The sequence below is a fragment of the Thamnophis sirtalis genome, unplaced genomic scaffold, assembly GCF_051295495.1.
Source record: "Thamnophis sirtalis isolate CommonGarterSnake01/CBP01778 unplaced genomic scaffold, rThaSir2_p1.2 scaffold_12, whole genome shotgun sequence".
Taxonomy (NCBI): domain Eukaryota; kingdom Metazoa; phylum Chordata; class Lepidosauria; order Squamata; family Natricidae; genus Thamnophis; species Thamnophis sirtalis.
Window position 1 is genome coordinate 44,766,504 of NW_028261392.1, and position 13,725 is coordinate 44,780,228.

General features: G+C 38.4%; 2 protein-coding genes across 2 annotated transcripts in view; both read left to right on the top strand.

Moving 5' to 3' along the window:
* Positions 1-13,725, top strand: part of WWC3 (WWC family member 3) — a 1,020,491-nt gene that overhangs the window by 777,428 nt on the left and 229,338 nt on the right. The window lies entirely within an intron of this gene.
* The window catches only part of SHROOM2 (shroom family member 2), a 195,581-nt gene that overhangs the window by 100,490 nt on the left and 81,366 nt on the right, over positions 1-13,725 (top strand). Inside the window, exon 2 of the mRNA XM_014066174.2 lies at positions 1,025-1,176. Coding sequence (XP_013921649.2) covers positions 1,025-1,176 — 152 coding nt within the window. The remainder of the gene's footprint in view (positions 1-1,024; positions 1,177-13,725) is intronic.

The window sequence follows — 13,725 nt, forward strand, 5'->3', positions numbered from 1 at the left end:
CCCACCCCTGGTAGGTAGGTAGATGTTTCCAGGTGTATTTATCCATGTGCTGGAGAAGAAAATCGCTGACAACCTAAGACTTGTTTCTGCTGGCACAGCACTTGATCAATGTAACTCATCAATCACTCTAACTAAAAAACTTTCCGAAAGGAAAAAAAAAGTTTGTACTCTCTACAAACCTCCCCATAATGGCCCATTTTTTGCAAAAAACGGGCCCGATTTTTCAAATAAAAGGCATGAATAGCCTTGGGGGGGGGCTTGCAGAGTGCTCCTGGGGGGAGCAGAAAAGAGCAAAAATGGCCCGTTTTTTGTCACAAAATTGCATGCATAGCCTTATGGAGGCTTATAGAGTGCTGCTGGGGGCTGGGGCCCATTTTTTGCTCATTTCTGCCCTCCCCAGCCCCCAGGAGCTGTTTGAAAGCCTCCATAAGGCTATGCATGGCCATTTTGGTGAAGGGGGTGGGGCTTCGGGAGGCAAAAAGATGCTGTATTTGATGTATAAAACGCACCCAGATTTTCAGCCTTTTTTTTTTTTTTTGAGGAAAAAAGGTGCATTTTGATTACTTAGTGATCTAATTGATGCTTAATTCCAATAAGATAAGTGCAGTGTCATTTGTGGGAATATTTATATCGGGATGAATGTCCAACTTTCTATAATGGAAGCTGAGATTTATAGCACTTTCAATTTGGAATTGCTGCTTAGCTGAAGAAAGTAACTGCATGTTAGTTTTGCTTCTTAAAATGGTGTTATAAGGGACTTTTGGACAAGAAAATTTAACCACAGTGCCTTCGTAATGTACTAATCAACTAAGTTTGGATTCCTTGTTTTTCCTTTTCCTTTCACTTCCCAGAATCACTTGTTAGTGAGATATAAATTAAATAAATAAAATGCTTCTTTTATACACTATTGTCAAGTTGGCCGACGGATTTCTATGAGATAAACAGGCACAATATAAGTGTTTATTTAAATAACCTATGTAAACAGAGTTGACAGTTATTTTTTTTTCTCATTTATATTTTTCAGATTGAAGAAGGTAGCAAAGCTGCAGCTGTGGATAAATTGCTGGCTGGAGATGAGATTGTCAGCATCAATGACATTAACCTCTCTGGCTTCAGACAAGAGGCAATCTGTTTGGTGAAAAGCTCACACAAATTTCTAAAGCTTGTGATAAAAAGGTAAGATCACAATGTGTAGTAGCAAAAACTGAAATCAGGTTTTGTTTGGATATTTTTAATGACAATGAAGACTTTTTACAGACATTCCTTTGTCACTTTACAAATTTCTTGCTTTAAATTGCTAGTCTGTTGTATCATTTATTTTTGGGAAAAGTTTACTTGACAATAGGGTTTGTTCTGTTGCATTTCTAAACCAAAACAACAGCAAGGTAAGCATCTGGCTTGTACGTATTTTAAGTCTCATCACTTATGACTATGACAGTTTTGAGGAAATGCACCTCATATATAGAAATGAGGCTTTGTCATATATCATGGGTTTAATCATTGAATGATTGTGGGAAATATTCATTCTCATTCCTTTAAAGGTTATAAAGTGTGATATTCATATCTCCATTGCAGTTTTTATGTATGTGGGCTATTTATTTATTTATTTATTTATTTATTTATTTATTTATTTATTATTTATTTATTATTAAAATTTATATGCCGCCCAATCCCGAAGGACTCCGGGCGGCTTACAAAAGAAAAAGGGAAAGAAAAAAATAATAACAGAAAAAAGAGAAAGACAGTTTAAAATCACAACATGCATTCATTCTAACCGGGGCTGGACCTCAACAATGAGGTCAACAGCCCCAGGCCTGCCGGAACAGCCAGGTTTTAACAGCTTTCCTGAAGGCCATGAGAGTGGGTATGGTCCGGATCTCTGGGGGTAGTTGATTGTATAAGACACTCTATCCCAATTTGGAAAACTGCCCATGTATTCAATCTACAATTCCAATATTCCTAATAACCCAAAGCTTCAGAAGTCTGGGGCTTGTTGTCCCTGAATATATTGAGAGAATCTAATTAAGTAGAGTTATAGGACAATATGGCTATATGTAAAGAATGAAGTTGGCATCCTAAAGAAATTATGTCAACATAGATTAGATGCATTTGAAGACTATAAGAGGAATAGACAAATATAGGTTAACTCAGAAAGATGGAAAGAAAAAGATTAGCGTATAATGGCTTTAATTTCTGTGTATTACAGTGCACAAATTTTATGTACAGTAACTAGATTATCAATCCACCATCCACTTGTATATTGCCTCAAGAGTAAAATGACTCCAGAAACTTACACAATAAGATTGGCACATCAAGTAAACACACACGCACACAAAAGCAAAAATAAATAAAAAACATACAGCAAATACCTGTAATTCAAAAAGAAAGGGTATAGAGCAGTGATGTGTATGCATGTGTGCACGCCAGAGCACCAGAAACCTGAAGACCAGCTGGATGGCACGCGCACATGCCTGTTTTTTGGGTGTTTTTCAGGCCGTTATTTTGGCCATTTTCAGGCAATTTTTCGCCTGAAAAATGGCCCGAAAACCACCAAAAAACAGGCCTAAAACCAGCCTGGTTTTTGGCTGTTTTTTCAGGGCATTTTGGGGGGCATTTTCAGGGTGTTTTCTGGTGCTCCGGCGCCTGCGAAGACCAGCTGGCCAGCCTACATGTGCATGCTGGAAACCAGAAAAGCAGCTGGTGACGGCGTGCATGCCTACAGAGAGGTCTCTGCATGCCAGCTCTGGCATGCGAGCCATAGGTTCACAATCACGGCTATGGAGTTTATGGAGTCAGTTTGAGAACAGCCTGCTGGTTCAGTTCTATAATTAGGCCATATGCTACTTTACTTCTAAGCATCTAGTGAAATATCTTCTATTGGTCTTTAATCCTTGTTATCTAATGTGTTAAGAAATTGTTGAAGAATTATAATATAGAATCATGAGCGATGGGTGTTTAATATTTTACTATTGTCCTTAAAGAAAGCAGAATAAGATATCTAAACAATCAACTTTTGGGCACTGCTTTTTGTAACAATTTGGAGAGGCATAAAAAGGGGAGAGGGAGGAGGAAAATTCAAAGTCAGCAAGGAACAAAGAATGTGCCATTATATTGTATCAAATGTCTTATGTTGCTTATAGTTAGGGTTTATGTCACAGCCATGAGTTCCTGCTCTAAAGGAGCAAATTTTCTATCCTTGAAACCAAACTTACTGAACTGGAAATGTTTAGACAATAAGAGAGGTATAAACACAAAACCTTCCAGAATACGCTTCCCCCAAATAGGACATGTAGATTGGCTAATGGTTTTCATGACTTGAATTTATTCATAAAATGATTTCCAAGTAAATGCCACAGAAGAGAAGAACTTTTAACTTTTTAAATGTTTCTGTAAAGGCACAAATTGCTGTGATAGAGAAGTAGGAAGTGAAAGGAATGAGAAATCGAGGAAGCAGTAAACAGATGTCACAATAACAGCAAATATTAATAGTTTCTGGGAGACCTACTAAAAAGTGTCTATCCAAAGAACTAATAGGTTATAACAAAACCCCATCTGGCCTGAATATTTGATGGCATTTTGGGTTCTTGTTGTTAGTGTCAGCTGTTCCCTAAGCTGCACAGAATTTTTATTATATATTTATTTTAAGTCTTTTAAAGTTAAGCAATGATATCTCATTGCTTAACTATAACGATACATGCTATTTCTGAATGATTACATGAATCTGCGTCTAGATACTGGCTCTGTTTTTGTTGTTTTGTTAGCAAATATATTACAATTAGTCCTCAGGTTATAATCATAATGCAACCTGCCTATCATGGTCGTAAATCGGGTCACTCATCTAGCCAACTCAATTTTATCAACTTTCTGCTAATGATGGTAAACAAATCTCTGCAGTCATTAAACAAACCAATGATTTGTTACAGGCACAGTTTTACCAGAAGTAAATGCTGTTGGTTTTTGGCAAAAAAAATTGTTGTAAAATATGTCATATGAACATGGCTCATATGAACATGTGATGCAGTTGCCAGGCACCCAAAATAATGAGGCAACTATTGCAAGTTTGAATCCAATTGTAAGTATTTCCAGGGAGATTTGTTGTAACTTCAAAGAGTTGTTAGGTGACCGGTCCTAAGTTTAGGACTACTTATAATGTATCTATACATCTTGCTGTGCTGCAAGTTTCAGTGGTGGAGTTTTGGACAGGCTGAAAAACTTGCCAGTATAATTTTGGCATCGTTTATATCTATTGTTTAGCTTCACTCTTCAGTTACTTTGAAACAGAAAAGCATTAGAATTTCTTAGGCTACTTGGTCAATTAATTTGATGCTGCAGTCAAGGAAATTGTCAGATAGCAGAAACAAACCTGATCCAGGTCAGAAGGTACCAGTGAGTTGCTCTCTTTTTCCTCATTGTGCTGAGGATTATATTGAGAATTCCTTCCTAAGTGCTTGAATGAGAGAAACAACCAAATTAAGATATTGATCTTAACACCAGGGCGTTTCCTAATGGCAAAATATGTTTTCTTTTTGAAGTTCTGAGCATTAGTCTGAACCTTTTCATTAATATTTTAAAAGCAGTCTGTAATCAACCATACTTTGTATTTTGGGGTATGCAGAGATACTGAAATAGTGAAGATATTAGTTTTCTCTGCCCTGCTTATATTGCTTTGTTTAAACTAACTGCCAATAAAAACAAGTGAATTTTAAGTCTCTCTGTGTTAAGAATAGTTTTAAATACTCATCCAATCCTTAAAATCTTAGATCTGGAATTGATAATCTCTTCCAGCATACTGCATTTCTGAGATATTAATTCTCAAAATCCATGATAGGCTGAGTTCAGGCACTTAGGAAGCATATTGACTTTATATTAAATAAGTGAATCTATGAATAAAATGAAAGTTTCATGTGGTGTTGAACTTCCTTTTAACACTTTAATTTTTATACTAACGAAATCAAATGTAGAGTAAACAGTATTCTTTAATTTATTGTTTTGGACCTGCTAGGGCAAGTATGTTGTTTCTCTTTTGAAAACATTGTAGAAATGCTATTCATCTAAAAAGTATGTAACCTTCCTCTCCCTCCACACACAGTTTTGGAATCTTTCCGCATATCCAGTGTGGGTGTTCTTTGTTTGTTTTGTGTTTGTAATTGTATTAAAAGAACACCAAAATAATCTAACTAATGTGTGTAATTGCAGTCTACTCTAATTGTAAAAACAACTAATTTGATTTGTATATTTTACTGCAGCAGAACCTGATTTAGTATTTATTAAATGAACTTGACAGCACTTGTGGATTTGTTCTTTTATCAGTTAAATGTTCATGTTGATAACACCTATACTTCCATTATGGCAAAACAAAAACTGCTAAATTTCTTACCTCATCTCTAAAAGAAAAACAGTATATCAGCCTTTTCGGAATAAACTATATATCAATAAAGGAGAATATTTGTAGCTCAGGTTTGAAATGAGGGGACTTGGTGCTCTCTGAGCTTGGTGGTTTTCTTCCAGACATTTCATTACCCAAACTAGGTAACATCATCAGTGCTAGTCTGATTATATTACTTGGTTTGAGTAATGAAACGCCTGCAACAAAACAATCAAACTCAGAGAGCACTAAGGAACCTTCAGATCCATTTATCCTTTCCTTCTTAAAGTTTTATAGGAAGTATTACACAGTATCTTTATGTCAGTGAAGATTCAATCATGCAGTCCAAAAGTGTCTAAAGGTTGAATCGTGGCAACTGGACCAGAGTTTGTTAATCTGAGACATTTTGTTGCTCATCAAGCAACTTCGTCCATCAGAACAAAATTAGTTAGGGAGAGTCAGAGAAACTGTTGGAATGTACCAACTCTTGTCAAGAGTTATTATACAGTACCTTTCCTATTGTTGCTGCACTGACTACAGCATTTCATTATTATTTTGATGATTTTAATGTTTTTAATGCTTTATCCTGTAAGCTGCCCCAAAGTCATTGCATATGAGTAAATAAAATTTGTAAATAAATAAAATTCATAAAAATTTAAATATGAACCTTCATAAAAATATGTCACATAAATAAAATGAAAGCCAACTGCAGTGAGGACAGAAGCAGTTATGGGGTAGCTCCCCAGGATAAAGGCAATTGCTATAATAGAATGTTTCTTCGTTTAAAATCCTAGTACACAAGTATGCACATTTGGATTTTTAAAAAATAAGGACATTGCTGTAAGCTGCAAACGTCCCATTATAAGAAGGTAAGTAAGGTGGTAGGAAAATGTGCACAGATTGGGACACCAAATAATTTACCTTAGAAATATTTCTGTTCTGCAGGAAAACAATAAAGTAAGATTCTTTTTGCTTGTGGAGGTTTGGTATTTATGACTGGATGTGGTATATGTAAGAAATACATTGTTTCATTAAACTGAGAAATGAATTATACTGGAATGCACATTTATTTGAGTAACCATCTATTAAATGTGTTTTAGTCATGCTTACTCAGAGGAAGTTAATTGGAAGGTCAAGATGAATCAGTACAAAATAAGCTTAATTTTGGATTCTCAGCTTTTGCCTTTTACAGTGTATGAGTATTTTTTTCATCATAAATGTATATACATGGGTATTATATGAGAAAAAGACATTTTTATTATAGAAAACAATCTGCTGGTGAGGATTATTGAATTATTTGTTTAATAGATTTTTCCCTTTACACTTCAGATGCTATTCTGAAAGCAGTTTACATCAGTTAAAACACAGGATCTACTACCTGGTATAGAGTGTAAAAAGTTAAAACATATATACTATTTGTGGATTAATTGTTTGTTAATTTTTTGTTCATTTAAATCATGAAAAATAAATAAACTTTTGATAAAGGTGATGCAGGGATATGGTTCCAGCAGATACAGGCTGCCTAGGGATTGGACATGATATTTTGATTTAAGTAATTCTCTTTACAGGTACTTATAGTGTAATGTTTTTCATAACTTTAGCAATTAATTGTAATAGTCTAATTGCAGGAAAATTAAGGGTGATCACACCAAATATTGATTTGATTTAGAATTTTCTTTTGTTTGTTCACTTTGCATTTTGAACATTGACAGAAATAAACAATCATTATTTATATTTCTGAAAGCATTCTTTGTTTACAGCATTTTCTTTCACACCTGCCTAAAACGTTTGCACAGTACTGTATATATTTAATGAAAAAAACTATGGTAGATTAATTAAAAGTAAAAATTAGACAGTAGGAAGATTTCTACAAAGTATGTACAGTATACCAAAAGAGTTAAGGAGATCTGTGCTTTATTAATATGGATTTATTCACTTTTCTATTTTCCCTCCATGTGTAATTCATATGCAGTAAATAAATGTGATGACTAGATAGCAAAACATTTGCATAGTACTGGTATTTTTCTGAAGGAATAATAAAAGTAGAGCTACCTTCCTCCAAATAGGGCTAATGCCTTGTTTAATTTCTTATGAGCCAAGCTATGGGTTTTGCAGTCCTGCTGGGAACCATTTTTTCCTAGATGTAACCAGTATTTGTCTTTTCTAAAAAGGCATGATAAATGTGAAAAGAAATAGTAATTATTCTAACAAATATTACAAATTATTTTTACATTATGGAACAATTTGGAGGCCTCGGGAAAGAGCTGCCTTTTAATTACATCTGCCTAATGCTTTTTTTATAAACCTACTGAATCAACAGTACATACAAGAAATATTTCATGGTTAATAACTATTGCTGCGGTTTCCAAAATGTTAGATTTTGCTTTATAAATACTTTTTTATGTTACAGTTATTCCTCACTGATGTAATTCTTCAAGTATTTTTTCTTATACCTAATAGATATAATTTATATTTACCTTGATGAGTACATAAAAATGCCAAACATTTGGATTCAAGTTTTGCAAATGGTGCTTCTTTCCATCTTTCATTATTTTTATTTTTTTTAACTGCATATTTTGCAACCTTCAATATTTTATAGTAGATTGTTAAAATGTCAAAATTGCTTCCAAATGATATTAAATTGCAACTATAAGAACTTGGTTCTTTGCTTTTGGTGCCCTCTAGTGGATATTTTATTTATTTGATCCAACTGATTTAAATGCTGTTCTGAATTAGGGATTCAGCAGTGTCTCCATTATTATTTAATGTACTTGTATAGGGTTATGATTTTGATATATTATGATAAAAACATTAAGCTTTAATGAAAATCTATTTTGATATTTCTCATGGTTCTAAATTTTTGCACAGTTAAGGATCTTACTTTGTGTGCTCATAACACACACACACACACACACGTCACATTAGTTCTTTTGGAATATTCCCTTTATCAGTATAGAACAGCAATGGCGAACCTTTTTTGGCTCGTGTGCCATAAGGGGAGGGAGCGCAGGGGGGTTGTGCATGGGTGTGCCATATTCATAATGCAACACGTGACACACACCCAGTGCGCATGCACGCATGAGAGGCGCTCCCCCATTTTTTGCATGCTTTTTCCGCCTATAAAGCCTCTGGAGCCTGGGGAGGGCAAAAACAGCCCCCCCCATAGGCCCTCTGGAGGCTTCAGGGACCTTCAGGAGGCTTCCCTGAAACCTCCAGATGGCTTAAACCGGCCCTATGAGCAAACCAGAAGTCCATTTCCAAACTTCCAGTTTGCCCATAGGGCTGTTTTTTTTCTCTCCGGAGGCTTCAGGGAAGCTCCTGAAGCCTCCTGAGAGCCTCTGGGGGGAGGCTCTTTTCGCCCTCCCCAGGGTCCTAAAAAGCCTCTGGAGCCTGGGAGGGCAAAAAATGGCTTTAAAAAAGACTGAACTCATGTGCGCTGGCCAGCTGATAGGGCAACACCTCACGTGCCCTGACAAATGGCTCCGCATGCCACCTGTGGCACGCGTGCCATAGGTTCACCATCCCAGGTATAGAAACATAGCTGAAAGATTTGATTACCGTATTTTTTTGGAGTATAAGACGCTCCGAAGTATAAGACGCACCTAGCTTTTGGGGAGGAAAACAAGGGGGGGGAAATCTGCTTCTGCCTCCCAGCAATTTGCCTCCTTGCAACAAACAGCAAACAGTACAGACAATATACACTGTTTGTAGTGTTACCTTTTAGACTATACTTGTATAGATACTGTTAAAATTGACTTCTGGAAGTATAGTTATTCTCTGCTATTTAAAAGAAGATACAATAGCACTGGATCTCTTCAGATCAAACATTTATTTTAAAAAGCTTCTTCATTTTGTTAAGATGTCTACAACAATAATAAAGCAGTCTTTAAAAAATAAGTCTAATAATGTGAACATTCTATAGGCATTTATAGTTACTGACTTACCTTCTTGCAGCAAACAGCCTGATTAGCACAAGAAAAAAAATCTGCCTCTGTCTCCCAGCAATTTGCCTTCTGGAGCAAACAGCAAGTTTCACATTCAATTTAAGCGTCCTCCCAATCTTCAGCTGTTTCAGGCTGCAGGGATTGCTATAGCCTATTGAAGCCTTCGCAAGCCCTATTTCCCTGTTTGCTGCAAGGAGGTAAATTGCTGGAAGGCAGAGGCCAAAGGATGGGGGACAGTGGGTAGGCAGGGTTACATTCAGTGTATAAGATACACCCAAATTTTCACCCTCTTAGGAGGGGGAAGGTGCATCTTATACTCTGAAAAATATGGTAGTACTCATGTTCATGACAGTTCTGTAAAAATTTTATGCAGTTGAATGGGAAAGTTTTCATACTGGGAGAGATTGTGAATTAAGAAAATAAATGTAAAGACTTCAAGTAATTTTGAAATATGCCTTAAACTACTCTATAGTTGGTATTTTAATACCTATCTTGAAAAAGTTTTTTTTTTAAAAAAATGACATTTTCAAAGTTATTTTTTCTGTTCCTGATGTTTCAATGGATAAAAATGCCTTGGTTTAGATTTCTATATCTTCTTTCCATTGATATTTAATGAACTGGCAATTTAGAGAGGGGAAAAAGAAAGCACATGAAATTGCATTGGAAATAAGCTGTTTTTATGCTGAATTCACTTTAGTTTTTTATATTGTCTTTCAACTTGATGACACACAGGATGATGTAAGTCTTAATAGGAAGGAAGAAGTGATGTCTTAGTCTGCTAGATACCTGATAAGTTCAAAAGAAATTCCCTGTAGTTTGTTTTCTAATGTTCCTGATTTTGTCTTAACTTTGTGTGTTAGCTGTAATATTGCAGCTGTGTCCGGTAAAAACCAAAACAAAGATTATATTATGAAAATACATTCCTAAATTCCCTGAAGTTGGTCTGTCTCCTACTGGCTTGATATAAAGAAGGGAATTTTATTATTGCTGTTGTTGATTTTGTTTGTTTGTTTGTTTTTTGCTGAATTTCTTAGTGCCCTGAGGAATTAAAGCAAAGCAATAAGCTGAAGACATTTGCTAATTGTTACATGCTTTGTGATTTAAACACCTACTACTTAAAATCTCACATCAATTTCAATGAGTATTAAATTTTAATAAAAATTTTGTTAAAATATTGAAACTAAGAAAATCATTAAACCATTTGTGGAGTAGCTATTTTTTATTTTTATTAATTTTATAAGAATCCCCAATTTTTAGCAACTCCTGTTGGTATGAAATCAATACTAAACTACAAATCAATAAAATTAAATAATAAATCTATACTGATTTAATAGCAATTATAATATATAGATCCTCTGGGATAGTATTATTTTATAAATAAAGCAATATCCCAAATTATAAATGTTAATTTCTAATGATGTCATAAATTCTTAATATTACTGAATGAAATATCAAGGCACACTCTAAATCAGGGGTGTTAAACTCAAGGCCCACAAGGTGGTTAGATCCTGCCCATGGGGCTGCCCCGGGAGCAGTGAAGGATCAGCCCGCAGTACCTTGGCCCAGCCCAACCCAACTGGGTGCCTATCTGCAACCTGCTGGTAGCCATCTGGACCAGAACATGACTGGCCTTAGATCTGTGGAGCAGCCCCAACCCTGCCCCTGGGCACTTGCACAGGAGGTGGTAAGCACGTGTGGGGCCTGCCATCCTTGGGGACCGTGTTGCCCCGCAGACTGACTATGGTATGAGCGCTTTACTTTTCACTGAGGACTCCACTTGTGCATTTGCCAACTCGTGCATGTGCCCAGGAGGCGGGGCCAAGGTGGCAGGGCAGCCCCGCAGGTCAGATCTGAGGCCAGGCACAGGAAACAACACTATCCATGGCCTGGATTCACTGCTCACTTATGTTCACCAGCGGTACTGTTTTAGGGCAGGAATGAAGCCTTCAACCAGACATGTCAAACACAAGGCCAGGATTTGGCCTGCAAGGCTGCCCTAGAGATAGTGACGGACTGACTACCCCTGCCAACCACTCTGGAACACGCACAGGAGGCAGTGAGTGTACAGAGGCCAACGGTGCCCGGTCGCAGCCTGCCATCTGAGGGACTCCACAGCACACGCAGCACAGATGGGTCTGGGGTGCTGTGACCGCCAGGCTGGCCCTAAGCAGCAGGCAGAGGCACAAGGAAAGAGGCACCTGATTGGACCTGTTGGAAGTGCTGGGCAGCCATCAACCTGCCTGCATGCTCCAGACCCACTGCCTTTGCTTGCCCGTGGCCACCCCAGCTGGGTGGGGCAGGCGGCCAGGTGGCCACCAGCACAACTGGCAGGCTGGATTGCGTGCCAACCCCCCCCCCCATGCCTCTATTTTTGCCTGCTGCCTGTGCTGCTGTCACAAAGTGAGGGGAGGCAGATGCAGGGCGGGGTGGAGCCATCCAATTTCATTTTCTAACTCCACTGCACATGCAGACAAGTCTTATACTGCCTGACCCACTCGCAAAGGCCCTGATGAACGGGAAAGGTGGGGAGTCCCCATCCTCAAGAGGCAGCTGGGAGTCCGCAGCCCGCCCAGCACAGGGAAGTCCAAGCCCTGCGACTGCCAGGCTGATATTCCAAGAAGCAGGCGAAAGCATGCAATCTGGCCTGCCAGATGCGCCAGGCGGTCACATGGCCTGCCAGATGCACTGGGCTGCTGTGCAGTCACCTGGTGTATCCCAGCCATGGCGGCCATGGGCAAAGACAGATTGTGGGGTTGCAGTGAAGCAGTCCAGCCAGTCACCACCATGCTGCAGCCCCTGTGCAGTTGCCCCCTCCCTCAAGCTTCATCCTTCAGTGAGCCTGCTCTCTGCCCTTCCCATCCCAGTGCCGCTGGAGGACGAGGTTTGAGGGAGGGAGCTGAGCATGCAGAGGCTGCAGTGTGGTGGTGACTTGCTGGGCTTCCTTACCACAACCCCACGATCTGTCTTTGTCCACGACCACCGCGGTTGGGATGGATCAAGCTACTATGCATCTGGCAGGTCGTGTGGCCACCTGGGGATCTGGCAGGCCTGATTGGGTTCCTTTGCATGCTGCTTGGAATTTCAGCCCGGCGGCCATAGGGCTTGGACACACCTGTGCTGCCCAGGCTGCAAACTCCCAGCTGCCTCTTGGGGATGGGGGCTCCTCACCTTCCCCATTTGCCCAGGCCTTTGTGAGTGGGCATACGACAGGCTTGCTGAAGAACCAGGTTTGATGGCGGGCCAGAGTGTGCAGGGGTCGCAGCGTGAAGATGGCGACCAGCTAGACTTCCTTGCGGCAACCCCTCTGTCTTTGTTCCTTTTGTGGATTAGGGCCCTGCATCTGCTCTGGTCCCGCCCCTTTTTGCCAGAGACCCCTTTATCCCCCCTAGCCCTGCTAGATCCCCCACATGGCCTGACTCCTGATGTGAGCAGCGTCAAGATGGCCACTCCCAATCTACCAGCACAAACACTCATTGGGCCACCTTGCCACGCCCAACCAGCCTGAGTTCAGCCACAATGCTGATGTAACCCTCAATGAAATTGAGTTTGACACTTCTGCTCTAAATGCTCGATATTTCTGTTTTTTTAAAGGCATATATTTAGCAATGAAACATTTCTTTGTTATGTAAATTGGTCCTAAGAAATAAATAAGGGTAAAACTATGCAATCTATACAAATCAATGATATACAGTATGATTGCCCTTTGCTTCCCCAGCACTCAGTAATCACACCCAGGTGTACCTTAGTCTTTCCACTGAAGTTAAAGTTAGGCAATACTACTCAAAAAAGTAGTGTATTCCTCAGTAGGGAAGTTTAATTCAATGATAACTTTACAATTGCTATTCTGTCATTTTGCCTAATTTTGCATCATAAAACCATTGGTTACTGTCTTTTTTTACTTATTTTCTAAAGTTATATTATATTTATGTTCTAGTTCCTTGTCTTATTCATTTCATTGTATAATTTCCTTTCAACTTCAGTTTCATACCGTAAATCACTTTAGCTTAGTTCGAAGGTAGAGATGCAGGCTATATCTATAAAATGCAAATTATTTTTTTTCATAGCAGTAATGTCACTGCTACCTGATTGTGGAGTTGTAGTTAAATAACACTGTTCCATTATATTTGTTTGCCACCCCATTTCTTAAAGAGTTGAGAATCTCATAGAAAGATAAATTTGCATATATCTCTCCTCGCCCCCCCAAAAATATGTATATGATTCCTTAGTGAAAATAATTTAATCAGAAAAGAGACTTGCTGCTTCAACTTTTCTTTAAGTTAAAGCTAAACCTTTTTATAAAGGCTACTGCTTGCAGTTTCATTCCAATGGACATTTAAAGAAGCTTGTCTTTAAATAATGTACATGTTGGGTTAAGTCATAAAACAACAATTTCCATATAATAAAAACTTCTTCCTT